Source organism: Mycteria americana, chromosome 17 (assembly GCF_035582795.1).
Source record: "Mycteria americana isolate JAX WOST 10 ecotype Jacksonville Zoo and Gardens chromosome 17, USCA_MyAme_1.0, whole genome shotgun sequence".
In the NCBI taxonomy this organism is placed as follows: domain Eukaryota; kingdom Metazoa; phylum Chordata; class Aves; order Ciconiiformes; family Ciconiidae; genus Mycteria; species Mycteria americana.
The window spans coordinates 3,308,195-3,333,903 of record NC_134381.1 but is presented as its reverse complement, the minus strand read 5'-3'; the positions used below and the strand labels follow the sequence as shown (position 1 = coordinate 3,333,903).

The 25,709-nt window shown below is 55.6% G+C and overlaps 1 protein-coding gene across 1 annotated transcript in view; it reads right to left on the bottom strand.

Annotated features, from left to right (window-relative positions):
* Positions 1-25,709, bottom strand: part of ARRDC1 (arrestin domain containing 1) — a 36,599-nt gene that overhangs the window by 3,397 nt on the left and 7,493 nt on the right. The window contains exons 2-3 of the mRNA XM_075519701.1: positions 14,109-14,219; positions 343-393 (exon numbers count right to left, since the gene is read on the bottom strand). Coding sequence (XP_075375816.1) covers positions 343-393; positions 14,109-14,219 — 162 coding nt within the window. The remainder of the gene's footprint in view (positions 1-342; positions 394-14,108; positions 14,220-25,709) is intronic.

Below are 25,709 nucleotides of genomic sequence, written 5' to 3'. Positions count from 1 at the left end.
CCACAGGTGCAAGAGCAGAGATCCTCTCTCCGAGCGCACTGTGTGCAGGACAGCTGGCTAGCCACAGGCCAGGACCCCTGCGCACACCCAGAGAGCTCGCAGGGTCACGCTTGGAGAGGCATCAGCAACAGCTCAGACCCAGCTTTGCACCAACGTAGAAGGTACGCGCTTGTCTAAGCTCCTCTGCTCTCTGTGGCTGACCTTATGCTCCCTCTAGCATCTCCGGGCCAAGCTGCCAGCCTGCCTCTGCCATCCAGCCCAAGTCCCGCTCAGCACAGCTCAAGAGGCTGCGAAAGCCAAGGCTTACATGGAAGTGCCTTCAGCCATTTATCTGCATCGTACCTGGCAGCAGGAACTGGAAGGGAAAGTTGTGCTCTCCAGCTGTCAGGACCCCTGTGGGAAACAAGAGTAAAAGGTAAGTGGGACAGGCTGTTGTCTTGGAATGGTGTGATCTTCTGGAGAGCACGATCTTCTGGAGAGGGAGGCCACCACCTAGGGAACAACACGCCACTTGTCCAGCTGCCTGCAGCCCACTGGACAACTCCAGATCCAATGAGCAGCGCTTGAGTCAACAGGAGCATCTGCTGCCACCCACCCCTCCTTGGGACAGGAGATGTCTCCATTCCCAATGACTGGTTCTACATTAAGATACCCTGGAAATAAGGTAGTTTAAGGCAGGGTTTAAGGGATCCCAGTGCCACAGCAAGTGGTTAGGCCCAGACTACTGACACAGGGCATGGAGAAGGGATGCTGTGGGTTTATCTTCCCTCAAGTAGGCTGCAGCCAGTCAGGGGGAAGGCGAGAAAGCACAGGCGCTATCTGAGGGTGGTAAGCAGGTCTGGTGGGCATCAAGCCACTACAGCCTTAGCCACACACCATGCAGACTGAAGAGAGTTCAGGAGCTGGAACCAGAGGTCCATCTCCCAGGCCTGAACCCACCCCCAGCCCCAAAAAGGGACCTGCAGTACCTCAGCCTGGCTGCTTAGACAACAGGAGCTGAGGAAAAGATTTCCACAATGTTAAAACCTCAACACTGGTTTTCTTCAACCTTATCCCGCTCTGCAACGGCAGCCTTGAGGGTGCAGATCCGAGCCAAGACTCAGAGCATGGCTTAAAACAACAGCTACAGACTCAGACTCCCCGACCCCATCCACCCTCCGGCACTCACATCCTGATGCCGGATTCCCTCCCAGGGCAGCACAACGGCTGAACTGGACCCACAGCGTGACCCAGTAACATCAGGCAGCTCCCGAAGTTGCCTTCAGTAAGAAAAGCGCTAAGCCTTATCCACATTTGTTAAATACGTGTAAACATGAGAGGTCTTGTTTTTGAAGTGGCAGTGCTAAGAGGAGACCTGGATACCTATTAAATCAAGCTGTGTTTATTCTGCTTTGTAGGATCATTGCTGGAGGTACCAAGACTCTAGATTTGGCTAGCTCTGTTGTTGATGCAAGACGGAGGAGACAGCTTGCCCGTTAGCAATATTGGCTCCGCAGAGCTGGCAGTAATAGAGTCCTATCGTCAGGGGATTAAGTGGATTACGTGACGAAGGAGGTGGGGAAGAGAGAAGGGTAAGTCCCCCCCACTGACGCTGCGATCCAGGTAGGAGGCAGGGGAGGTGGCGCTTGGCTCGGTGCATCCTTCGCGTTATGAAAAGCTGCACCTCTGCCCCTCCGCTGGCTCAGCCGCCCCATGGGGACCTACGGACACCCCAGTTAGCGTGCATCCCGCCTGCAGTGCAAAGGCGGGCAGAATAAATAATACGACAAGCATCCCATCGCGTACCATCACAAAGGCAAGTCAGGAGAAAACTAAGAAATGTCTATTTATACCCTTTATCCTTACAGAGAGGAGCAAGATTTGCTCATTCCCATCACCCCCCCCAGAACACGATCTGGGGAACGGGGGGGTGATTTCCCTCCCCGTCCCCCAAATAACACCGAATTATGTAGGCTAAAATGCAACACCCGGTCTTGTCACCAGGTGGAGGCACAAAGCCAGCCTCTGCCTTCGCTGCCAGGCCTGACGCCTCGCAGAGCTGGGGCAGGCACAGAGGCGTGGGGCAGCTTCTCCTAGTGCCTTCCTGGGAAGCCTCGCTCGGTTAAAGGCAGTAGCTGGAGACGTAGCAGGGGCCTTTCCTTGTTGGTTACAGGGTAAAGCCTGGCTTATACGACTGACTCGACTAACCCAGTGCTTGTTTACTGCTCCAGAGGTTTCTGCCTTTTACCAGGCACCACTCAACATTGATCTTATACCTGTTACCCTTACTTTTGGAAAGCGAATCGATAAACTGGAATACATCAACTCTCCTGTGCAGCTTCCGCATTGCAGTAAGGGGACTTGCTCCATCTGAAAGGGAGAGGGAGCAAGTCCTGTTACTGCAATGCGGAAGGAAGGGAGATGGGAGTCCCAGAGGGTAGTGACCACTGAGTTTCCACCAAGACCTGACGACTTTCCAGCTGTCTGACCTGCAGAGCCCCAGACAAATATGCAGGCAGTGATTTCAAGTCTCCTGCTAGGAGCGTGAAACTTCACAGCCTTTCCAGGACCCTTAGGAAGAGCTCACAGACCCCACAAGATGAAGTCCTCCTACATTACAGGCAGCATTATCATTTTGGTCATTTCAAGTCATTTCGGTCAAGCTCCTGCCCAGCTCACGTCCACCAACAGAAAGCCAGGCTGGAAGTGAACCTGCGAGCACTTTGTGTTCATAGTTTCCAACCCCCTGCAGAAAACCAGGAGTCCTGAAGGTTGCTCCCAATGGTAGCACCGAGCAAGGCAATACGCTCTCCCAGCAATGCACATGGCCAGCATCACTCACAGAGGATGCAGTTGAGCTTTCGGAGCCACTGTGTGACTTGGTGGCACTGATACAGTTTCCACATGGGTAGCCCGGCCTCCGAATAATTCACCAGATGAGAACTGCCCAAAGGTCAGGGTTGACCACCCCGACAGCTCAGACCAAGCCCGAGCGCCCAGAGAGCTGTTGGCTCACAGCATGCTCAGACTTGCTGCAACCCCACCTGGGGCAGGGAGCAGCCTGCAAATCCCTCCTGCAGCTCCTGCCTGCAACAAGCTGCCCACGAGGGCTGGAAAAGGTCGTTCCTTATCACACAGTGATTAAGTTCCAAGTCCAGCTACCCCAGACTGAAGTCATGCCCCGTCACAGCTCACATGGACCGAGGGCATCGCAGCAGCGCTTGGCTCGCAGGCACGAGAGCCCAGACCTCAGCCGTGCGTCGAGCAGGGAGCCAGGGAAACACAGCAAGCTCTATTCTCCACTCCATTAAGCAGAGAGATGCTGCAGGCAATTAGCAGTAGCTCTTGTTTTCAGACCTGCTCCTTCCAGCCCACACTCTCCTTCCCCCAAAGAGAGAGAAGGATCTTTATGCCAGCCCTGAGATCCTCCACATACAGGGAGTTTTCCAGCAGGCTGGACCAAGCACCCAGGTCCTACCCACAGGAGCAGATGCCACCGCACACGGCTTCATTTGCTAGCATGGCTAACGAGCAGCCAGCTGCTCGCAGAGCCCCGACTTCTAGCTGAATGCCTGCATTTCTTGCCCTTGTTGGAAGCACAGAGGCTGTTTGGGCACGTCACGCTGGTGGGATGGCAGCACCCTCAGCCCCACATCCGGCTGGGGACCCGCAACCCCAGCTGTAGGAGCCCTCGGCAGCCCGGAGCAGGCATTTCGAGGAGCCCACTGGCAAGGAAAGTGGAAGGGGTGTGGGAGTTCAAGTGCCAGAGCTATTTCAGAGACAAGAGTTAATAAAAATAGATGAAGAAAAACAGACGATCCTGACCAAGACAGGAGACTCCCGTGAAAGCACGGGCACGATCCAGAGCGCCTGGCAGAGCGACAAGGCAGCAGAGACCACAGGCAAGCTTGGGTCCTGCCTGCCTCCCGCTGCAAGCAGGAGGAGGGACAGGTATTTAGCAGTAACCCCACACCGAGTTGCTCGCCGGGCTCCTGCTTGCCCCTCCTGCCAGGAGCTCCTCCGGCATGGACACAGTGGAGGCTCCGTGTCTGACTTGCCTGGGATTACAAAACTACTTTGGTCTTTCACCACACATCTGGTGCCTTTGGCAGGTGGAAAGGTGGCGAGTCCTGAGCCGAGTCCCCCCTTACAATGGGAAGGGAGGTGGCAACTACTTTTAAACTCTCCAGCTGGCAGCTCTGCTCCTAAAGGCTGAGCTTCCATTTCCAAACACTGACTAGTCTTGACATAATGGGGAAAATCTACAATTTCCCTTGTCCCAGCCATCCCGTGAGCATGGGCAGGGCACAGGCTGACCTTGCTCCAACACCCAGGTACCTCTCACATGGGAAACAGCAGCAAAAGTCATCTCGGCACCCTGCAAGGGACGCTTGCAGTGCTCGCCCATCCCATGCAGCCACTGCGACGGCAGGACAGGACAACTAGCCCCACTAGCCACAACTAGCCCCACATGTGCCTTGGGGAGATCCCCAGACCACAGCAGGGGAGACGTGGCGTTGTGCACAGCATGCAGATCGTTCTGCCTGCCCGCTGTATGACACCAGCATCCAAGCAGTAAGGGGACACAAAGCCCATGGGAAGCCACTCACTGCCCCTGTCCCTCCAGCCCTGAGAGCTTCAAGTAAAGATCCAGGACATTTAATGTGCTAATTCCACCTGCAAGTTGAGTTTGCAAGAGCAACAGTTGTTGGCAGCGGGCAGGGGTGAGAAGGTTTCCTCTGAGAGCCACTGTGACATGCAGATAGCCTGGAGGAGCCGCCCTTTCTGAAAGCTCCTTTCTGAGCTGTTCCTGAACCAGAAGCTTTGTCAAAGCAAGCTGCAGACTGTGCACAGGCAGGAGCAGGTCATCAGGAGTTCAGCATCGCTCGAGGGGTCTCCAACAGCCCCCACGCAGCAGGCTGCAATGCTCCTGAGCAGCTTGCAAATGCACTGCGACGGGAAAGGGCTGTGCAAGCCACTGCAGCAGCGCTGAGCCATTACCTCCCCATTCCCAGAAGCCTGAACAAAGGCCACAGTGTGCTCAGCCACAAAAAAGCTTTTCCTGAAGTTTACATGCAGCTAAAAATACCTTGAGAAAGTCATTAGGCAGCAGAGGCAGCTGGCTTAGCAGGGTTCTGCTGTGGGGCCATCCCTGCAGCAGCCTTTCCTCCCGATAGGAGCCGAGCCAGCAGAGATCGGCTGCCTCCGCACAGCCTTTGGAAACATCCTCCCTAAAAATTCCTGGAGGGAAAGGAGCCGCTGCCCCAGACACCCTGGAAAAAAACAAACCCAGACAGCAGGAGCAGCAGCAACACACTGGCGGTGCAGAAGAGCTGTCTTACAGTGCAAAGCAGAGATTTCCCCGAATCCAGCGGAGATTTGTCTGGAAGCAAACGGACTCTCCCGTTCACGGCTCAGCCGCTCCCCTCTGCTCCACGCTGGGACAGGGGGGTGTTCGCTGATACCAGTGGACGTGAAGGAGGCCTGGGAGGACTCATCATGTGCAGAAAGGAAACGCCTTGATCCAGAGGGCTGATGCCGAGTCCTCTGCCAGGTCCCCGGGAGGTAACCCAGTGACACAGCCAGGCCCAGCTGGGGCTCCCCTGAGCGATCAGAGCCTGCAAAGCATCGCCAGTGACGGGGAGCACAACCCCGCGCCCAGCCCTGCACAACACAACAGACCTCAGTGCTGCAGCACCGTCCCACAGCACTCGGGGCATCCATGGTCACAGTGATGTGCAGCGGAGGGACAGAAATTAATGGGTTTCCCACGCAAAGCTTGAGCTGACCATGCCCCTGAGCCACCCAGCCGCTGGAGACACCGTTCTCTCCCCACAGACACCTCTGCTTTGATCCACAAAGGTTTCCCCGCACTCACTGCAAACCAGCATGCCACTACACAACCACATGGGAAAACAGGGCACCGTCGCAACCGTGTGTGTGTGAAACGACCACACGTCTGTATTTACGCTGCTAAACAAATGATCCAAGTCGAGTTTACTGCGCCACAGCTCAGGTGCTGAAAGGGTTTGGACTCCTTTCTGAGCAGTGCGGCTTCCCTGGCCGGTGTTGCCAGGCCCCTGCCCAGGCAGAGCTGGCAGCCAGAGGAAGTCACCAGCCCTTCAAAGCCATCATGCCCCCACGACCGAGGGGACGCTGCCTGGCCCCATCCTGCCCTGCCAGCAGCCAGCCGAGGGCCGGGAAAGCTCCTCTGGCAGCCTCTGCCCCAGCAGGAGAGTAGGGCAGGGCTGGCATTCAGGAGGCACCAGCCACACACGAACAAGGACACCAAGCCCTACCTGCTGCGTCCCGCCTGGGCTTCCCAGGGCTGTTCTGCAGCTTTCTCGGTTAGTGGCCCATGCAAACAGGCCAGTCTTACAGTACTGGTGGGGCCAGATCTACCTGGGCGGCACATTCAAACCAGTGCCACTGCAGGGACGTCTGCCAAACGCCTCCTCCCAGGCTGGCTCCCCCAGCCCCAGCGTCTCCATCCCTGGGGAGCTGGAAGCCACAGGCGGTCACAGCAGTCTCCCCAACGAGGCTGACTGCGACCACGACAAAGCCAGGACCTCCAGGTTGGTGCCAGTGGGGGAAGGCATTGGAGAGAAGGCAGAAAAGGGTTGGGAGATGCTTTGGTCACTGATGCACAAACACGACAGACTCAGCCGAGCCTTATTACTCACCCCAGTGAAATCTCACGCCCTGGTGCACTGGGAGAGACAGCCCAGAGGTCTGAGCACACAGCAGGCTGCAGGGCCAGGCAACCGCAGCACATGGTACAAACACACACCTCTGCCTCGCCAGGCTTCATCCATGGCTAGGCTAGGGCAAAAAAGATGAATATTCTGTGTATTGCTCTTTCCATCCCCCAAAGAGAAGGATGCTATTTGCTCCGTAGCCACAACTAGGAGTCTGGAAGGCGTCTCTGCACCCCAGGCACAGGAGCCGGGGAGCAGCCGAAACAGGGCTCCAGCCCCGACCTCCGTCTCTCCTGGCTAGTACCTGCCAAGCAGATGGCAGTGGCTCTGCTCCCTCCTGCTGCACACGCGGATGCTAGAGCGGGAACAAGCTGCGCCGTTGGAGTACACATACCTTTTGGTTCTTTTAGTAGAGGAACAGCAGGCAGGGCCATATGGCAATTTGTCTCTGGCTACTTAGAGAGTGATACATTAAACTGTGCTGGCCAAATCAGGTAGTATGGAAAGGTACCTGGTGCCTCCTGGTCCCCCTGCCATGGCTTGTAGCAATATAGTCTTCCTGCTGCCTAAAATCAGCCCTCCCGCTCCCCTGGGGAAGGCGAGCTCCTCCGAAGGTGCTGAGTTAGACTGATACCAGTCTTGCTGATCCACAGCTCGGGTACTCTCCTCTCGAGGCTCTCCGGGCAGAGAGCAGGAAAGCAGCAGGTTTGTGTTTTCCACTTTCGGGTGGAGAAACAGGCAGCCCTGCCTTTGTGCTGTGCTACAGGGTACCGATTCCCCAGCTACTGGAAGAACCATCACTCTCGCTGCAGTCCTGACAGCCAGCACCCTGCTCACCCCTGCCTTCCTGTCTCTCCTCATCCACCTTTGCAGCCCAGAAAATTGAATATTAGATGTAAGAAAGAAGGTCAGAGCTCTTCTAGCTTGCAGGAGGCTGTATCAGAGACATCAGATGGGAAGCATTAATTTTTTCTGTGCCAGGGCACTTCAGGCAATGCCAGGCCATTGCAGCTTTAGCACGAGGACTCCAACTCAGTCCCCGGTGGATTAAGCTAATACACGGATTACAAACTGCAACAAATGACGGTAAATGCACACATGTGCTCATGCCATCCCTGCAGCAGACACAGGTGCCTCAGGGGGAGCAGCCAACAGCCAGAAGAGCGACCTGCCAGCAAGCACAGCCAGACCTGCCGCAGAAAGACTCGGCGCTTAGCTCAGTTTTGCTCAAACGAGAGCTCTCCTGCTACCAACAGCACTTCAGCTGAGCAGAGCTGCCGTACCGGCAGGATGGGAGCACAGACCCCAGCAGGCTCCAAGCTCCTGTTCAAAGCAGCAACTCACTCACGTTAGATTTGCGTGCACGCAAACACACAGTAGGAACAACCTCCAGCACCCCGATATGGTTAATGCTGCCAAGATAAACCTTTCCGTAACATGGGAGATACAGACTGAGGAAGAAAACACACCAGAAAGCCCAGCACTGAGGCTAGGGCTCTACCGCTTACAAATCTCTGTGTCAGCAGTTTTCCATGACATTTTCAATGAATTAGCAGGATCTGGCAGTATGGCAATGCTGCAAAAAAACTCCGAGGATTAACAGTGATCTATTGAGGCAAGAAACTGGGAAGTGCTGAGGAAGCTGCTGTGACCCAAGGCAATTGCAGCTCCTTCCACGTGGTTTTCCTGGGCCAAACCTGCAGTTACTGCTCCTGAACCCGGCATTTCGGCGTGGCCAGGAGCTGGCACCAGCGCATCCTTAACAGGTCACCACTGCCCACGGGCACCTGGCCAGGGTCCGACCAGGAGCATCACCTGCTGCTGTGCTACCTCCTGCTCACAGAGTGATTCCTGAGCACAGAACAAGAGACCCAAGTCTCTCAATGTCTGCTTAGTTAGGTCACTAAGCTTTTTAAATTCAGCTGGAAGACAGGATCGTCACCCTGTGCCAACTGTTGGCCATGAAGGTGTTGTGCCAGGCTGGCAGAGAACCACCCCGGGGAAGAGGTGATGCACAGCTGCCCCTTTTTAGCTCTTTGTGCAAGAAATCTGCCAGCAAAGGAAGCGCGTGGAGCAGCCAGGAATTCCCTGCAGCGCCTTCTAGCTAACTAACAAGCTGCCAAATGTAAGGTCAGCTGGAAATTACAGCCAGCTCCTGCACAGGTTCAACTCAGGTACAAGCAGGATTTAAAGGGAATTAAAAAAAAAAAAAAGTCTACCTTTGCACGCACAACCCATCCACAGGGCAAAAGCTGTGTGTGCAGTCAGAGATACAGCGTGTCCAAAGAACACAGCCCCCGGTGGGTACAGGCACATGATGGACCGGCTCCTCTCCGGCTGAATACAGCCAGAGCTGCAGCAGGGGAGGGGGAGAGGAGCGGAAGGCCTCCGCAGAGCTGAATTACTCCATTATACTGGATCAAGAAAAGCATCTCTCTGTCCAAGAGCGGCGGGTACAAGCGGTGCTATTTTGTACTCACTGCAACTGGTGTACTTGATCTCCTGCACTGCTGACACCTACAGAAACCCAACACCCCCCACACTTGCAAGGTCCCCTCCACCCCTATTGCATTTCTTTGCAAAAAGAGGACCCAAGAAAAACCAGCACCAGGGAGCAGTCGAAGTCCAAGTCAAACTCAGGCCAAGTGGGACAAGTAAATCCCCCCCCGGCCTCCCCTCCAGAAGGCAAAGAATGAGCCTGCCCCGAGAGCCACCCGTGGGCTGGGCGACCTCCCCAGCGCTGCACTGTGTCCTCCAGCAAACAGAGCAGCGAGGGGCTCCAGACAGCTGGTACGCTCAGCGCTTCCCAGCGGCTTTTATGTAAAGAGCCTGAGTTCATTAAACCGCTGGCCTGTGCGTAATTGCCAAGGCTACAGCACAGACCCTGCGCAATCCCCCAGCTCCCCGGCAGCTCCCAGGTGCCCGCTGCCTCCAGCTCCTGCTCAGCCCCGGCCAGCCCCAGCAAGAGGCTTTCCCGGAGCGCAGACGCTGCGCTGCTCGAGCGGGGACAAGCACCACGCCAGCACAGACACGAGCAGGGTCCTCTGCAGCAAAATCACCGGTCACCAACCTGCAGATGCTCCAGTGGCAAGGCTGAGCCCTCTGCACTCTGGATGCTGCTCCAAGGGGGGGCGAGAAGGGAAATTAAGGATGAGGCCAGTGCCTTAAATAAGTGCCTTACGTTGCAAAGTGGGCATCTGGGTTATTTCAGGGCCTGCCTCCTTTCTCATACAATGTACACCCTTAAAAAGGAAAAAAAAAAAAACCAACAACCCACGGCATGTAATACAAGCAACAGCTGATGCTACAGAGGACAAGCTGCCCCCTCACTTATTTCAATGCATAGGTGTGTGGGTGGAGAAGTGCGGAGTCACTCTTAGATGCTTAAGGAGCAATCCAAGCCTCGACAGTTTTGCAAACCTCCTCTCCCCTTCCCCCCCACGTGTCCTCAAAGAGCACAGATTGCTGTTTTTTAAAGTTACTGCTCAGGATGTGGGAAGGCAGAGAGCGAGGCAGGTTGTTTTTCAGTCTGAGCCTGCCTCCCTGCACTGTCCCCCCAGCTGCCAGCACTGCTGCGGCCCCGCTGGAGCACGAGCCACTCGCCAGGGATGGGCAAGCTGGAGATGTGTTGGCTGCACGGCCTTGGGGACACCTGGGATCCTCCCTCAGCCCTAGCCGACGCCAGCAGGCTGGATGAGCCCTCTGCGAAAGGGCTGGGGACCGTGCCAGGGGGAGCCTGGCATCACCCCCTGCCCCAGGGCACAACCTGGCTGCCAGCTCCCCCCCAGCACGGACATGCTGCTCCCCCTTGCTTTTTATTTTAATGCACAGGTTCAAAAATGAGAGGTAACAGCATTGCTGTAAGGGGACACAAGAACAGAAGAATCCTCTGAGGCAGAAACAAATTCCCCTCCTTCCTCCACTCATTTTCCATTTGCGCTGCTGGGAGGTGACATCCCCCGTTGCGGATAAGATGCTCTTGCAGCACCGCAGAAAGGCAGCCCCTCCGCCTGACACACAGGGCCTCCCGCGGCCCCTGCCCTCCCTCCCGCTGTTCGCTTTTCAGGGCGTGAGAAGCAACGGTGGGCACAGCCAGCCCTCACCTGAAGGAACAGGCACGTGTTCACCCCGGGGGTGTGGTTCTGCATGTTTTTATGCATGTGGCAGGACCGTCCCATACGCCACCGCAGTATTTGTCTGCAGCCGCAGTAACCTTTGCTCGTGGTGCTCGCCACTTTTCGCCTGCGGCTGTCCGATGCTGGCCAGGGAAGGAGTTGCACGCTGGCAGTGTGGGCTGGTGGCCGGGCTGGCCCCGTGCTCCTTTGGGGGTCCTTGCTTGGGAACACTTCCAACTCCCTTAACTCACCCATACCCTGGGCTCCTGCCATCACCCATCGGAGAGCCTGGCCCAGCTCAACGCCCTGTGCCCCAAAAGCACACGACTGCCTCAGTCTCCCCTCCCAGCCGGGTGTCAGACCTGCATGGAGGCACCCCGAGGAGCACCCATGAGTGCTGGGTGTGCCTCCCCAGAGGCAGCTGCACCTCAAACTGCTTTGGTCCCAGACACCGAAGCAGCCCATCCCTGCCAAACACTCTTGTCCAGAGTCGCAGGGAAAGGGACAGCTCTGCTTTGACGGTCCGTCCGTCCTTCTGAAGCTCCTTCACCCTCTGTTCAGGAAAGGCTGGTGCAGCCGAGAGCTATTCCTGGGGAGCCTAAAAACGACATGGCTGAGTCAGTGCCGAGGCCCTGCCCTGCTGCTCGTGCCCGCGAGGCCATTGCACGACTCCACTAACAAACCCCTGTCACTGCCTCGCTGCAGGGCTGTGCCGTGCCAGGATGCCACACTGCCAGCGGCCCCCTCGGAGGAGGCAGACAGACAGACAGGCAGGCAGAGACAGGCACGCGCGGAGGCAGAGTCACGGAGAACCAGCCCAGCTTCCCTGCTGCTCCGCCGGCCAGGACATGCATCAATGTCAGGGCAAGGGCTGCGACAGCAGACAGTTATCTCACTTCCCAGTGCCGCAGGCTGGAACCGTGCCAGCCCCCAGGGCTTTTGTTTCCATATCCGCACAGGCCAGCGCAGTAATTGCAAGGGACGGTTTCAAAGCTGTCTCTGGTGAAGGATTCGGGTCCAAAGACGCATCGACACTGCTCTCTCCCACCCACATCCTATCACTTGCTCCCCTGTGTCCTCGGAGCACGGGAAGAAGGGCATGGGACAAACATGGCAAGTCCAGGACAGTAACTCCTGAGCTTGTACCAGTCGCACAAAGAGCAAATGCCCCACAAGTGCTGCCGTTGGCTGCGATCCCATGCACAGGGACTGCCCGCCCTCTCCGTGTCTGCTTCCCTGCAGCTGGCTGAGAGTCCCAGTGGTTGTGTCCACTTTGACACAAGAAGCAGAAGAGCACAGGTCAGTGACTGTAAGTACCTGGCATGCTGCTCCAGAGTGACTGCTGGTAGCTGGGACCAGGCTTTTCCCATAATTGCACTGTAGCCTTGCAAGACAGGACAGCAACGACACTACAACACACCTCAGCTGTCGAGCACAGGACTCTACAGTCCCACAGGCCAGATTTTCCCTTCAATTCATTACATCCCTGATAACTCATGCACTACCATTTCTTGCTTGACTTGCCTGGAGCTGCGGTAGCTCTGGAAGACTTCAGCTGGCCCGTTTTGTCCCAGTCACACCCCAGGCACGCAGCTGGGCAGCTGCCAGCTCCATGACCGACTCCAGCGCAGAGCGAGCAGCCCAGCCCTGCCGCCCCAGGCCCGGACGCCCGCTCAGGTCTCAGGCTGGCAGAGTCTGCAATACCGGCGGTTGACAGATAGCAGCACCGCACTGGGCGATACGCAAGAGTGCGCGTCCCGGAAAATTAAGAGCCAAAAGACTAGGGCTTTCCATGAACAGTTGAAGAGCTGGGAATACCAAAATTTTGGGCATTTTTGGAATTCAGGCCTTCAAAGAGAACACTTCAGAGCCATGAAAGTGTGTAGCCATCAATGCATTTTCCTTCTATCCTTCCCAGTCCACATTGGTCCTAGCTGTCAAGAGGATGGCTCCCAAGGGCAACCTCACAAGAACCAACTGCCAAAGCGGCTAGCAGAATCTCCCAGGGGCTGCAAACCAACAAACAGCACATCCACCTCTTCCCGCTCCTACCTCCTGGTTGGCTTTTGCCACTGCTCAGCTTTACCAGGACAGCTCTCCCCTGAATCATTAAATATTAAAAACAAAAGTTGGAAGGTGTATTTTTTCAGTGCAGTTGCAGGTTTAAACCTCTCCAGAAGTCCACAAGAATTTGCAGCCTCCAGCTTCCGACTCATCTAAGCTCAATGGCCTGCAGCACCTCAAAAAGCCTCTGGGATTTTGCCACCCCGACATTCACAGCTGGGCTCTCTGGCTGGGCTCAGCACCGCATCCAGAATCAGGCAGGAACGTTTCTCATTGCCTTCCCAGGCAGTTTACCTCCAACTGCAGCCCCCGGGCTATGAGCCAAGCCAAGGGGCGAGCCAGCCAGCTGTCTCCCTTCTCCAGGGCCTGAGAGCAAGCAGCGCACTCTCCAGTTGCTGCAAGGATGAGATCAGTCTCCCCTTGACGCTAAAAGCTCTGCTTAAAAAATTGCTGAGCTAGCAGAAACTGCCACTTCAGTTTTACCTATTTCCTGTTACTAGATAAAACAGCACCAGAGAGCTGAGCTCCTGCTAGCCTGGGCTTTTGCCACGTTACAGTTACTGCTCCAGCCACTGCCTTCAGCAGGTGAATACTGACCCGTCTTGATTTCAACAGCAGCCAGGGCACAGCATGAATTATTTGTGGTAAGGCTGACCTATTTAACAGCAGAAAGACAGCATTCATTCGAGCCTAGATTCCCCAGAGGCTGCTGGTGTCACTTTACCCCACAGGATAACACAACCCCATCTCAGCTTGCGGGGGGTGTGGTGGTAACTGTCCTAGGCTGTTCCTGCCATGCTCCCAACGTTTCTCTTGGAGGACAAGTGACACCTCCACATCCTTTTTGATGCAAACTACTCCTGGCCTGCAACTGGCTTCTGTTGATCTGCTTTGATCAGTGTTTTGTGACCACCACAGACAACACGCATAGGAAGCGGAGCAGGGTGACCCAGAGGGCCTTGAAACAGCAGAGAAGTCGCTGCTGGCGGCCCCGTTTCAGGCAGACCAGGGCCAGAGGATGCAAGCAGTGTTTGCAGGGTGGCTGCCAAGTTCTGCAGCTATTCAGGATGCCTCTCTGAACGGCTCCTTCTAAGCTCTTGTAGTCTCTAATACTGGCTCCCATCCTCTGTGCGCAGGCCAAGGCAGCCTGTGAAGGGGTATTTCACATCGAGAAGATGCTTAAGTCTTGGTGATAGATTTCTGTAGAGCGTCTCAGAATCACAGATCTCCACCATGTCTTTGTGGACCATACCTTTGTCTGCCAGAGACAGCGTGCTGTTAAAGTACTGCTCCTCCACGGTCCACGCTGCATCACTGATCTTGTTAGACACCCCACAGGATCCAACACAGCTCACCTTGATGGCTGTTGAGAGAAAGGACACATGTAAGCACTGGGAGAAAGCAAAACCTCAGGTTCAGACTTGCTTCAGATACTGTATGTGGACTTGTGCAGGAGCAGCACCTCATGAAAACACACACAGGGTGGAAAAATGGAGCAAAGGAATCAGGTCACGCTTTCATTTCAGAAGCACGTTTTCCTCTTACTCTCAGCACTATTGCACACTCCCTACTACCCCAGTGCTACTCCCAGCTGTTATCGCCGTTGAAGTCCTCGTGCTGGCCTCCCTGGACTGTGAAAGCCCTTAACAGCAGTGATTTCAGCCCCCCGAGAGGTAACCCTCTTTCTAGTTTTCTCCCAAATGAACCAACATCCCCTCCCAATATGTGCATCAGCCCCTGCACTCAGGCTGACAGCAGAGACCTTTGTGGCAGTGACGCTCTCCTGTGCACTTGGGTTTCCCTGTCCAGACAGGGATGAGAAGCAGAGGGCTCTGCTGCCTCGCACCCCACAAGGAGCCGGGCATCCCACCGGCCAGCCCGCCATCCCTGGGAGGAGATGTGTTCGGTACCAGCCCATTAGCCAGCTAAACAAGGTGCATAGCCCTGCCTGCAGCAGCAGCAGCGAGCTGGACCCTCCGGTGCAGCATGAACAAGCCCAGCTGCTGCTCAAGTTCACAGCCCACCCACCCTCACGGACATCCCCAGTCCCTGGGAGCCCACCCCTGTGTCCCGGGGTCGGTCTCTACTTCAATGGAGTACAGCAGAAGCACTTTGCCCATTAACGCTTGTCCTGCATCAGGACTTCTGATCATATTTGATAAGCACGTTGCTTCTCAGCAGCCAGAGACCACTTTGAGTGGCTTTCTCCTCCTGTTAGAGACACAGGACTCACAGCAAAGCCACACAGCAAGGTCTGGAAGCATTTGAGATGCCACTTGACCTTCCCAATAGGAAAGGAATTTGAGCCATGTTTGTGCCTTGCCTTGGGAAAGTCACCCCAGAGCTTGCCCTGCACCATGGCTTTCAGAAGGGCCACGTGGCTTTCAGGAGGGCTACCCACAAGATCTTTTCAGTTAGTCTTGGCCAATTCACAGCAGGTTGAAATAAAGCTCTGATGTTGACACTGGGCCACAGAGACAGACAAACATCACAGACCGGCCTTGCTGCACAGCAGAGGATGATCTGTGGTGCTGTCCCCACACAGGGAGGATGCAGGCCCACAAACTGGGCCTTCAGGGTTGCCCCAGCCTGAACATCTCCTGTCCCGATTCTCATCAGGTTTTGCAACAGCTTTAATAGATCCCACAGAACTCCCTCACCGAATTTGTCAGGTGAATAGTTCTGCTGGCAGGAAGGTGGCAGGAACTACCAGACAGACTCTTTTCCCCTTTCACCCATCTGCTCCCCTGTATTCAAGCCGCGTCTCACAGGAAGCATCTCCCTGGGAAGCAGGTGGCCAATTTCCGTTGGCTTAAGAGCTCTCCCCCTCCCTGCTCCACAAGCCTTCTCAGCCACGCTGATCTCACCACCTCCACCCACCGACCCAAACACTGAGGGCTGCAAGTGATGCTGCTTGCAACCACCTCAAACAGCTCTCCAGAGCACCTGCCCGGCCAGCGTGATCGTGTCCTCCACGCTGACTCAAGACAGGCTGGAAAGAAACCCCGAACCCAGCCCTCTCTGCAGGGGGAACGCATAGTTCTTACCCCAGCCTCCTTACCCGTGCTTTGCTACGTGCGTTCAGGTGGAATGGGCTCCTCAAGGCTTAAAGTCTCTAATCCCCCAACAAAGAACAGCCTCTCCCCATCGGATCTGCTGCAATACCTCCACAGCCTGATCATGACTTTGAACAAATGGGCCCATCCAATTGCTGTTTTATACTCAAGGGCAAGGGATAAGCAGCTCCAGATGCCAAGTCTCATTAACCAAACATCAATATAGCAGCAAGGCTGACACTTCGGCTCGCTCGTTTCTGTCTGCGATACGCGTTGGTGCTTCTGAGGCAGTGGATGAACAGGAGAGCGTAGCCTGCGATGGGAGCTGCCCGCACCACGGCACACAGCACGCCTGGTCCGAGCTGACAGAGATCCCCTCCTGAAGCAAGCCACGACACTGCACGCCCCTGCACGCCCTTGGGTGACATCCAATCCTCTCTTTTGCCAGATGGCAGAGCCAAGACCACATAGGGGTTTCAGCATCAGAAGGAGCTGGGAGCAGTTTTAGCAGGGTGGCATCCTGCGTACCCACACATTGGTACCAGCTCTCATGCTCCCACCTTGGACATCTCACCACATCTCTGGGCTCACGATGAGCCTGCCCTGCTCCGAGTTAGCCCAGATAACTCAGATGGCTCAAGTCAAATCAAGCCCAGGCTCAAAAGCTCACTCCCACATTTTCACACAGGAGATGCAAGTGAGAAAAGCCCAACCAAGAACTGGAGAACATTCACATCCTTCAGGAGCAACAGCCCCTGAAACAGGCTCCCCCTCAGGCTCCCTTCCCCACAGAAGTTTATAGATCACCACCATCTGTTGCAACGCCCAGATAAAGGGATGATGGTCTTTGATTCAAGCCCGCTTGCTGCATTGCGGTGCTGAGGCACTCCTGTTCCTGGGAGGTGGGTGGGTGGGCATGTTCAAGCATATACACGCTATGGCCCATCTCCCTTCCCACAGGAGACAGAGACTCAGCAACCAAAGGCAGTGGGTTTGCAGCCTGACACTCAGAGCCAACCCTTGGCCGGTGGTCCCCGCTGCGATGGTGGACACCCCTAAAACCCCACCATTAGGGCTAAAGTCGGACCATGTCTAAAAGTCTCAGTGCAGCTAGCTAATGAGTTCTCCATCGAAGGCACAGAATCTGTCAGCTCCAAGGCTTCTCAATTAACCACCGACATCCCAAACTGGTGTGGCCGCAGCCAGGCTGTGCCTACAGAAGAGGGACGGTTCCTGGAAGGAGAGCTCCGGGGCTCTCAGGCACCCCAGCCCTGCGTCCCCACAGAGGGCAGCCCTCTCCAACCACGTTCCTGACCGCCACACACCCGGGGCTGCCGTTCCAGGTCTGAGGGCAACCAAAGGGGGAGAAAGCAACCTTTCAAGCCAAAAAGCTTGAAGGCAATTTCACAGCAGCGGAGAAACTCTCTCTCTTATCCTCTGCACTCTCCAAAGTTGCCAGCATACCATTACCAGGCACACCAAGTCACCAGATGTAAGACAGGGACAAGACTCGGAGCAGTTCAAGTGGCAGAGGATTTGTTATGGAGCATCTTCTCCAAACCCACTCCAGAAACACAAGCTTCCCCTGCCTCACTCACAGGGAAACAGGACGGACGACAGCCCTGAGCAGACGCATCGCCCCGTGGCTGGGAGAGGGGCTGTGACTGGATACGGGGATCGCATGTCCCAGCTCATTCCCCAGGCTCCTGAAGGAGCCAGCAGACCTCCAGGCCTCCACAGGGTGGGTGACGCTGGGGACAGCGGGTCCAGGGCAGCCAGAGAGCCCCCCCCATTCCATCCCCACAGTCACAGCAGGAAAGTCCAGCAGCTGCAGGGCTCTCGTTCCCCTCAGGTTATCCAGGAGGTTTCAGAGGTGCCCGGTTCAACAGGTCAAACCGTTTATCTTATTCCTAACCAGGTTTTGGAGCAGCTAACCATGAAATCAGCCTCTCCATGAGCATCCCATGGGCAGAGGAAGATACTGGGACTTGCTCAGCTGTCATGTACGGGCTCCTCCTGCACACAAGCAGGAGGGGGACGTGGGGCAGCTGACAGGCACAACTCGGGACGGGGCGCTGGGGGCAGCTGCAAGCTAAAAATGGTGTCGGCGGGGCAGGTCTGGCAAACTGGCACCATCAGAGCTGCTGCAACCGGAGCCACCTGAGGTGCAAGCTTGTCAGCCTGACTGTCAGGAAGCAAAATGCGCAGTCTGAGCCTTCCCAAGGCCCCCCCTTCCAGGCAATCTCTGTGCCAAGCTGCAGATAGAGCAAATAAGAAAAGTTTCTACATCAGAACAGGCCAGTTCCAGTTATTAGAAACCCATTAAAAATACCTCTGGAATCCAGTGCTACCAGTGGCCCCAGTTACCACGCTCCTGCTCCCTGTTTACCCAGGCTGCTTTGAATAAATACAGAAAAAAAAGTCAAAAAAACTGTAAAGGAAGCAGGAGCGGGAGGAGAAGAGCAGCAAGCAGATGAGAAGTGAATTACAAAGCCACGCAGAAGACAAGAGCCCTTCGCCCCTGCAGTCCCCCGGGGATTCAGGGAAGCGGGCAGCTCCCCATCCAGCCAGACACATCTTTAGCAATGCGCTACAGCACACGCCAAATGCTGGAAATAAGAGGAGAGAGCTCAGCCATATCCATCTCTGCACAAAGTAAAAATAGAGATGCCAGGAGCTGGGCATGTCTGCCTTCTTCCAAGGTGATTTAAGGAGAGCAGCCGTAGACTTCAAATTACTTTTTCTGGTGACCCAGTGAGCTGCCCTCCTCGGGGGAGCTGGCATTGCACCTTGGGCAAGAGGAAAGCAGAGGACAGGCATTCCCCTCCCCTGCCAGCAGCAGGCTGTACGTGCACATCCCTACTTCCAAAATCCAGTCATGTCCTGAGCAGAGAGTCACCGGCCACCCCGCACTTAGCAGCAGGGCCAGCCCCAGTCCCAAGTGACCCCCTCCGGCTTCAAGTCCCATCTATGTCACACACCCGCTGCAACAAGTACGGGCAACAGATAGCGGAGGGAAGGGGATGCCGACAGCTTGGTTGGTTTAGGTTTTCTGGGGTGGGGAGGGGAAGCAGCAAAAAGCTACAACAGTCTGGGGTGGTGGCTGTTGCCTCTGGAAGCGGCTTACACGGGACAAACAGATTGTCCCGTTGTTCCCCTTCCTCCTCAAGGACAGCCAAAGAGCTGGCGACTGAGGTCTGAACCGGCACTTACAAACAGCCCTGGGTTTTTGCCAGCTGAAGCCTACTCGAGTCAGCACACGGGCTCGGCCATGTCTGTTGGACCCGGAGGCTCCAGCCATCCCTACTGCAGGGAAGGGGGTGCCCGGCCCTGCGAGCATGGCATGAGATGGATGGCAAAGCCACCCCGTGAGTCTGCACCGACCACATGCAGCACAAGAGACCGGGGCATGCATTTGTAACAGGCTCAGAGGGTACCTGGGAACCGAGATACCCTTCGGAAAACTTGTGCACACCTGGATCCAGGTAACGGAGGAGCAGAGGGGGAGAAAGTGCTGTGGGAGACAAGCAAGTCTGCATCAGGTAAGTCTTCATTTCATGGAAACCAGCCATGGGAAGCCAGAGCCCCCCTTCCTCATCCCTCTCCATCAGAGCCGTGGCAGGCAGCTATCATCACATTTTAATTAGATTCCCTCAAGTTGCCACCTGTATGCACAGAGCTGCAGGGACTGAGAGCCTCCCGTGAGCTGGGAACGAGCCACGTCTCCCCCCCGGCCCCGCAAGCCACAGGGGCCAGAAACAGCTCCGGGAGAAGGGGGTGATGGATCACCCTGAGCCCCAACCTCTCCCCAGCTGATGGCAGTGGGGAGCTGCCCTTGACGGACTGACGGACTGTTGCGGCAGCAGCAGGAGGTCGCCTGGACACACAGCACCACAGCTCCACCCTGGAGTGAAACCTCTGGGTTCAAGAGACAAAGATCACAAGTTTTGGTATGCCCTGAGAGCTTCTGGCCCTGTAAAGCCCCTACCCTAGATCTGGATGAAGAAGATGGGTTTGGGGTTACCCACACTCCCAGCAAAGCAGGACCAGGTAGTGCTGGGAAGATGGAAAGCCTAGGAGTCAGCAAGACCTGCAGACAGAGCAAGTTACTCTCAACCAGTTTGTAGAGACTGGGTAATTGCTAGAAAAGCTCCATGAAAAGCAGACACTGAGAAAGGTGAGACCCCAAAGAGGAGCAGGATGAGGTCTTTGTACTGATGGCCTTTACACAGAAACGCGCCGGTACAACCTCAGACACAAAGGGCTCATGTCCTTTAAGCAGGAAGCTCACGAGATATGCTGCTCCCCTGGTGCCCAGCCCTCATGCACGAATATACTGAGACACTGCTAATTAAACCAACAGCTCCTAATTAATTCTCAGCTGTCCCCATCCTTCTGGGTCCATCCTATCAGTTCTTGAGACACAAATAGTCTTGGTTATTTCACAAGCCAGTGAGGCAAGAGCAGAGCTTACACCGAATGCTGGAGGCAGTGGGGGGTTTGGCACGAGGTTAAGGGTTGTCTGGAGAGGTTTTTAGCTTCTTCCTTCCCAAGAGCCCAGCACAGGGGCAGGAAGGGGATTTGGCCTCTAATGTGCAAGGAGAGGAGTTGTCTAAGAGAGTAGTTCATGCTTTCCATCTCAACTCAAATCCAAGCCCGTAGCCAGGCCCTAGGAGTGACTTGTGTGGAGCTGACACACGTTGAGCAGCATCTCCCACGCCACCAGCAGCCTCCAGCACACGGAGGACTCAGCTGCTGCTCCCCATGACCCAGGGTGACATCCCTCTCCTGCAGCCTGCCAGCCCATCGCGCAACTCGCACCCAACACAGCTCTCTTCTCTGAGACTGCAGACAGGCTCCCAGCAAAATACCGAGTTGTTGCTACAGTTTGACCCGTCTTTGTCCCTGCGGGCAACGCTCCTGCCACACACAAGCCCAGCTGGGGCTCAGGACCACCCTGGAGCCCCCCCTGCAGTGCACGAGCTTTAGCACCGTTTAGTCTCCAGAAGCAAGATCTGCTGCTCAGCCATTCCTCCCCCAGCTTGGCATTTACCCTCCGTGCCCTGCAAGAGACTGAACCAGTCGAATCACTCGCAGCAGTGGAAGGGACAGTCCCTCCCTTCCTGGCCCTGACCTTTCGGTGAGCTGATTTCCAGGGCAGCAGAGCCAGCCCTGCAAGCCCAAGCTCAGCAAAACCCATCCTAAGGGCCTGAAGCGCCTGTTCTGCCCAGCTGTAGCAACAGGACTGTATTTACCTCCGGTCAAGCTAAGGCAGGAGGACCCAGCTGGGTCTCCCACACAACCTGCACAAAGCCCAGACCCACCCAACACAGCCCCACGCTGCAGGAAGGCTGGACCAGCTCCCAAACGCAGCCTGTAAAAACCCCACCTGTAGCAACAACAGGGGAGCGACAGCTCTGCGACACGGGCAAAGCGACCCAGAGCCATTATTTTGGCTACACGAGTTATTTTAGCCAGAGCCCAGCCCAGTGCAAGGAGGGGCACGTCCATGCAGGTAGTATCGGCACACGGAGGTTGTCCTCATTCTAGCAAATGCAGAAGTCTCCAAAGGGAGACCGGGCAGGTGTGTGTCTGTAGAAGAGCAGAGCAACAAATCTTCTCCGAGTCCTCTCCCAGGCAGAGGCAGGTCAGTCCTCTCCCCTCTGCAAGCACTTTCTTCCGTCAAGTTGAGAGCAACAGGCAAACCTACATTTTTCCAGCTCCTCCCCAAAATCAGGGGTCAACATACATCCCAAGGGAATAAAGCAAACTCTTGGGCTCCTGTTTACAACAAACTCCTCTTCAAACCAAAGGCTCTTCTCCCTTGCAGAGCTGACAGGTTTATTTATAGCATCACAGCATTTTACCAGCACGCTGGCTGCCCTCAGAGGAAGGGGGTCATCTCGAACATCTGGAACAAAATCCCCAGTTGAGCACATTTAACAAGCCTGTCTTTGCATGTATTAGGCTGCAGGTGGAAAACTCACCAGAGAACAAGGCCACACGGGCTGCGGGAGGGGGACGGCCGCATGCCACAAAGTTTGTGTGTTGGATCTGCCAGTCCTGCTGCCAAAGGCAACCGCGGCTCCTTAGCAACAGGCACGAAATGCCACAGCACCTGCACGCGGGGCCCGACTGATGGGCTGCACCCCGTCCAGCCCTTCACCCCGATCCCTGCCACGCTGCTGCTGCCACGACCACCTCGCTGCTCACCAAGCACGCTCCAGAAGGGACTCCCCCAGCATCCCCTTTCTCCAAAACTGCCTCTTGTAAAAAAAAAAAAAAAAAAAAAAAAAAAAAAAAAGACAAGTTCTTTTGTTTTGAAGCTTCAGATTGATGTAGGTCCCACTGCTGTGTCACCCAAACAGCCTGGGAAGAGAGGTGGGGAGGAAAGGGGTTACTCTGCCTTGAGAACCCACAAGGCAGAGCCCACAAGGTGGTTGCACCGTAACAGCCGGGCAGCGCAGAGCCCGTGCATGCGGTCTGGCAGGGGCGTACAGCCGCACAACTATCGCTCCCTCACCACGCCAGCTACGCTGGCCGCCCCGCTGGAGGCACTGGAGCCAGGCTGCCAACCACCACACCCACCAGCTTCCTGCAGCAACAGCCCAGGATGGGCCTGGGACACGCAATACCCCTCGATGGTGGCTACGGAGGAAGCGGGGAAGGAGAAAGTCGTACCTCGGACCAGTTTCAGGAGCCCAAACTCTTGCCCTATCCTAAACACAGCAGAACTGCTCCACGCAATGCCTGCTGCCACACATAGGGCAGGGGTTGGCGATGCCAGCCCTCGGGTCCTCATGCAAGGAGAGCGACCGAGCACCACCACAGCATGCTGAGGGACCGGCCTCTTCCTCCCAAGCCAGGATGGCAGATGCAGATGCCCCTGAGTGCTGGGAACAGCCAGATCAGACAGCAGTACAGGAGACACTGAGGGAAACTAAGTATTTGGCACGGAGAGGCAGATCTCACAGCTCACTATGAAAATCTCCATGCCAGCCACCCACCTCAGCTGCACTGGCAGCATTCACAGCCTCCTCTCCTAATATCCATCTCTTGAGTATCAGAGGGGAAATGCAAAGAGATTGCAGAGGAGCAGAAGGCTGGAGGAGATAGCAGCAGCGTTTCATGTGGATCTTCAGCCGCTCTAGTGTGTGAAGCCAACTTTCAGTCTCTAGAAACTTCTTTCCTTTCCACTTCTCTGGACAGAAATTCAGAGGGGGACAGACTGATCTGTTTGGAGACTAGCGTGCCTGCCCTCCTTCTAGAGCTGCGCTCAAGATTCGCTTCCGTTCACCCCAACCACGAGAGAGCAGGCTGCACTTTTACTAGGACTGGACTGAGCTCCAGGCAGGGCTTGCAACAAGTCTCCTGCTGGCTAAGAGCAGCTCAGCTTGTTACCCAGCAGATCCCAGCAAATAACACGACCTCTGTCACCGCCTGTGCTCTCTCTTCCTCATCCTCCTTTCTGCACAGAGCTTGGTACAGCTCGGTGCAGCCCAGCTCCTCATCTCACTGCCAGCATTGGCACCTCTGAGCGGCAGATGCTGCCCGCTCGGTGCAGAAACACCTCATATTTAGGATCTCGGTGAGATCCAGGCAAGGTTTACTCATGATCCCCTGAACAGAGCAGGTCCTAATTTACTGTCATCCTTCTCAGGGGATCTGAGCAACTTAAACTTGCTTTTGTGAGCCTTGGGCAACCTCAATTTAAGCAAGCTATGCTCTTCAGAGCAAAACAAGGCTGTACATACATAAGCAGTCAGAGCATCTTAATCTTCAGTGTTTGGCCCCTAGAACAGCCCTGCGGGAGGGGAATGCACGTCCCCGATGCCCAACGTGCAGCCAGACAAGTGGAGCAGAGCCAGCAGCTCGCCCCGGCTCACAGGAATGCTGACGGACGCCAGGACCTGCCAGCTCTCAACACTTCAGCCACGCAGGGACCACAGCCACCCTTCCTCAGGCTGAGCAGCACTGAAACAGGAGAGGAACCTCTTTTTTAATAGCTTGCCCAAACTGAAATAGGTTTCCACCCAGCACTTAACTGCTTTGGCCTAAAGTAGTGCTAAGATATTTCCGGTACACTTGACTTGGCTGTCTAAAAAAGGAAGAACCAGGCAAGAAACCCCACCGCAGTCTACCACACAGCACTGCAGGTCCCAGGAGGCATTTGCTGGGTGCTTTAAGACCAGCCAGATCCACGCCGTAACAAACTGCCCCTTTAAACTCATTAACAAACTTGACTGTACTTTCCCAGCAAGTTTGAAGCCAAGCACCTTCTCCCACCTCGCTGGCAGAACAAGCCGGCGATTCACCTGACACAAGGAGCAGCCGGGGAGGCTGAGCTCTCTGATGTCCTGGGAACACACCTCTCTCTGCGACCACTGCCAGCTCCGCTCTGTTCTTCCCACATTCCAGAGCAGGTTTAACAAGCTCTGCCCCCCAGACAGCCCCTCTACCCCCACCGCAGGAGCATCACCCCTCCACGCTGGGTGCAAAAGCCGCTGCAGGCAGATAAACAGCCGACTGATCAGGTTTCTCTACTTACCACAAAGAAGTTGATTCACCAGAGCCTACTCCCTTTTCAGGCTCTTTCTAAATGAAGGCTTCAAAGAGTTCTGGAAATTCATGCTTAACAGGCTTACTGTAATACCAGAGCACAAAGGCTCCTGTGGGCCAGACTCTGCTGCGGGACTGAGTCATGCTCATTTTCTTCTGAGACTCTCAAATGCACTTGTCTAGGAGTTAAGGTTAGAACAAGTCCTGTTGGCTGGTGCTCCTTTTGGCAGACCCTCACTGCCACCCAAAACACGGCCTGACACAGGTCGCCCGGTCTTCTCAGCAGCCACCAGCCCTGCAGATGCAATGCAGATGCTCAGGAGAGGGGGTGACGCTCCTCCATCCCCTCCTGGGGCTCCAGGGATGCTCCTGGGCACGAACGCCCCAGCACTCGCTCCCTGTCCTCAGAGAGGAGCACTCACAAAGCCAGCTCAGCACCTAGGTGGCCAGCAAAAGGCCTGTTTCAGGCTGGACACCCCCCACCACACACACCTGGGGCTGAAAGGCTTCAGCACAGACAGTATTGCCATAACCAGGCGTCCTGAGCGAGCCTCTGTCTCCGAGGCACTGAAAAGGACTACAGCACTAAGGTCAGGACTGCTCAGCCATTCTGGAAACAACAGTTTTGGTGTGAAGGGTTGGAGCCCCCGTGCCAGGAGAGAAGAGCACGGGGGACAAGCAACCGCCCGTAACTCTGCACTAAGGCTCATCCACCCTGCCGCTCTGCTCCAGGTGCGGAACTCGCAAGTCAGCAGCTAGAATTTGCTGAGACACCTCCGAGTGATTTAGCACCGCTGCAGCTCCCAGGCACAAGCCCGGAGCCGGCTCACCTGCTCCTAGCAGAGGAGGTTTCAAGTGCCTTTTCCTGAAAAGCCTTATTTATAAGCAGTAAAGCAACCCTGCATTTAGTGACTCCTCATTCCGCCCGGGTACCAGCGCAGGCAGGTTCTCTGGTGGGGAGGCAGGAAAGCACAGCGTGGGACGGCACGACAGGAGATGCCAGCCGCCTCGCCTCACCTGCTCCCCGCTGAAGATTTCACACACCATAGCGAGCTCTCAAGCATTGCTTTCACACTCTCAGTTGTCAAGAAATCCCCCTCCCCCAGCATCTTCAGAGAAAGCAGCCAGAATCCACTTCATTCTGCCTAAGAGCTGCTCGTATGATTTTCTTTGATGCCATTCAATGCAAGCAGCTGGATTCTCTATTTATAGCAAGATCATCAGTTTGGAAAAATGAC